Here is a 1154-nt window from a genome sequence, read left to right on the forward strand (position 1 = left end):
ACATCATCATCATCATCAGTAGCAAAAGTTTGCCTCTGAAAATGTAAAATTATCAAATTGCAAAATTTGATTTTCCACTATTTTGAATAAAACCATTCAAACGTGAGAGTGTTTGGTTGGCTTTTCGAATAAATTTCTATCTAAATTGTGTCTAAGAAAAGAAAAATCGGAAAAACGCACCATACTGCATCCACGCGACATCAGAAGATCTTGATAAATCCAGCAGATTTCTTCAAGCACGGCAGTCTCGTGTTCTCGATTGGCCAACATGTAGTCGAGCAGATTGTTCACTGTATCTTTGACCATGTTGCGAATGTTCTTGCCGTCACAGTCGAGCGCTTAAAAAGCAAAGAAAAAAGCACAAACAGTACACTTTTCAACGTCCGCCGATAATCATACTAGGATAGCAGTCGTATATAGAATGGTTCGCGATAACATCCCTCGGAACTTTGGAACTGGTCACATGAATCAACTTTCCCTCCATGAAAGGCAAAACAACCGACGCACCGCTGATACAATGCCTCGTCAAATTCAAGCATTTGACAATTTGATTTCTGAATTGTTTGATTTCCACTTTCTTCAATCAATAAAGAGATCAGAAAGCGTCATTTTACTTTGTCAACTTTTCCGGCTGTTCCAATAAACGTAACTGCGGATAAAGAATCTTCTCGAAAATCCGACTCACCGCATCCACTTCAGCTTGACCAGGAAATTTCCACGTCATTTTGAAATTTTTACTATCAAATTGTTCACCCCATTTCTGAAATAATCAGAAAAAAATTATTATTATTATTATTAATTTCAAAATAATAATAATAATAATAATATCACCCGTATAGCTATGAAACGATCGACAGATTGATTCAACGCCTCTTTGTTCCTCTCCGCATCGTCCAATTTCACTTCGGTCAGCTGCATCAGTACAGTTTCCACGATAACGGAATAACAATTAACAGCAGTGGGCGCTTGCAACGGCAACAGCAAATCAAACAATTCAAGCATGTCGTCAACAAATTCAACAATAGATTTGCCTTGAAATCGTAAAAACTGAAACAAATTTTAATTTAACAAAAAACAAGCGATTGCTCAAGGCAGGCTTAGAAGAGCTTTGCACAATTTGTAACACGCTTTCAGCCCATACCTTTAGCCTGATC

At 37.4% G+C, this 1154-nt stretch overlaps 1 protein-coding gene across 1 annotated transcript; it reads right to left on the bottom strand.

The window, feature by feature from the left end:
* Positions 1 to 180: 180 nt before the first annotated feature.
* Tsp_13859 (hypothetical protein) lies at positions 181 to 1047 on the bottom strand (the record flags this gene model as incomplete). The annotated part of the gene is made up of 4 exons (XM_003367139.1): positions 181 to 338; positions 400 to 554; positions 615 to 760; positions 832 to 1047. Coding segments are annotated over 4 exons (675 nt in total), but the record flags the coding sequence as incomplete, so codon positions are not given.
* Positions 1048 to 1154: the final 107 nt, after the last annotated feature.

The sequence above is a fragment of the Trichinella spiralis genome (assembly GCF_000181795.1).
Source record: "Trichinella spiralis strain ISS 195 chromosome Unknown Scfld4776, whole genome shotgun sequence".
NCBI classification, from domain to species: domain Eukaryota; kingdom Metazoa; phylum Nematoda; class Enoplea; order Trichinellida; family Trichinellidae; genus Trichinella; species Trichinella spiralis.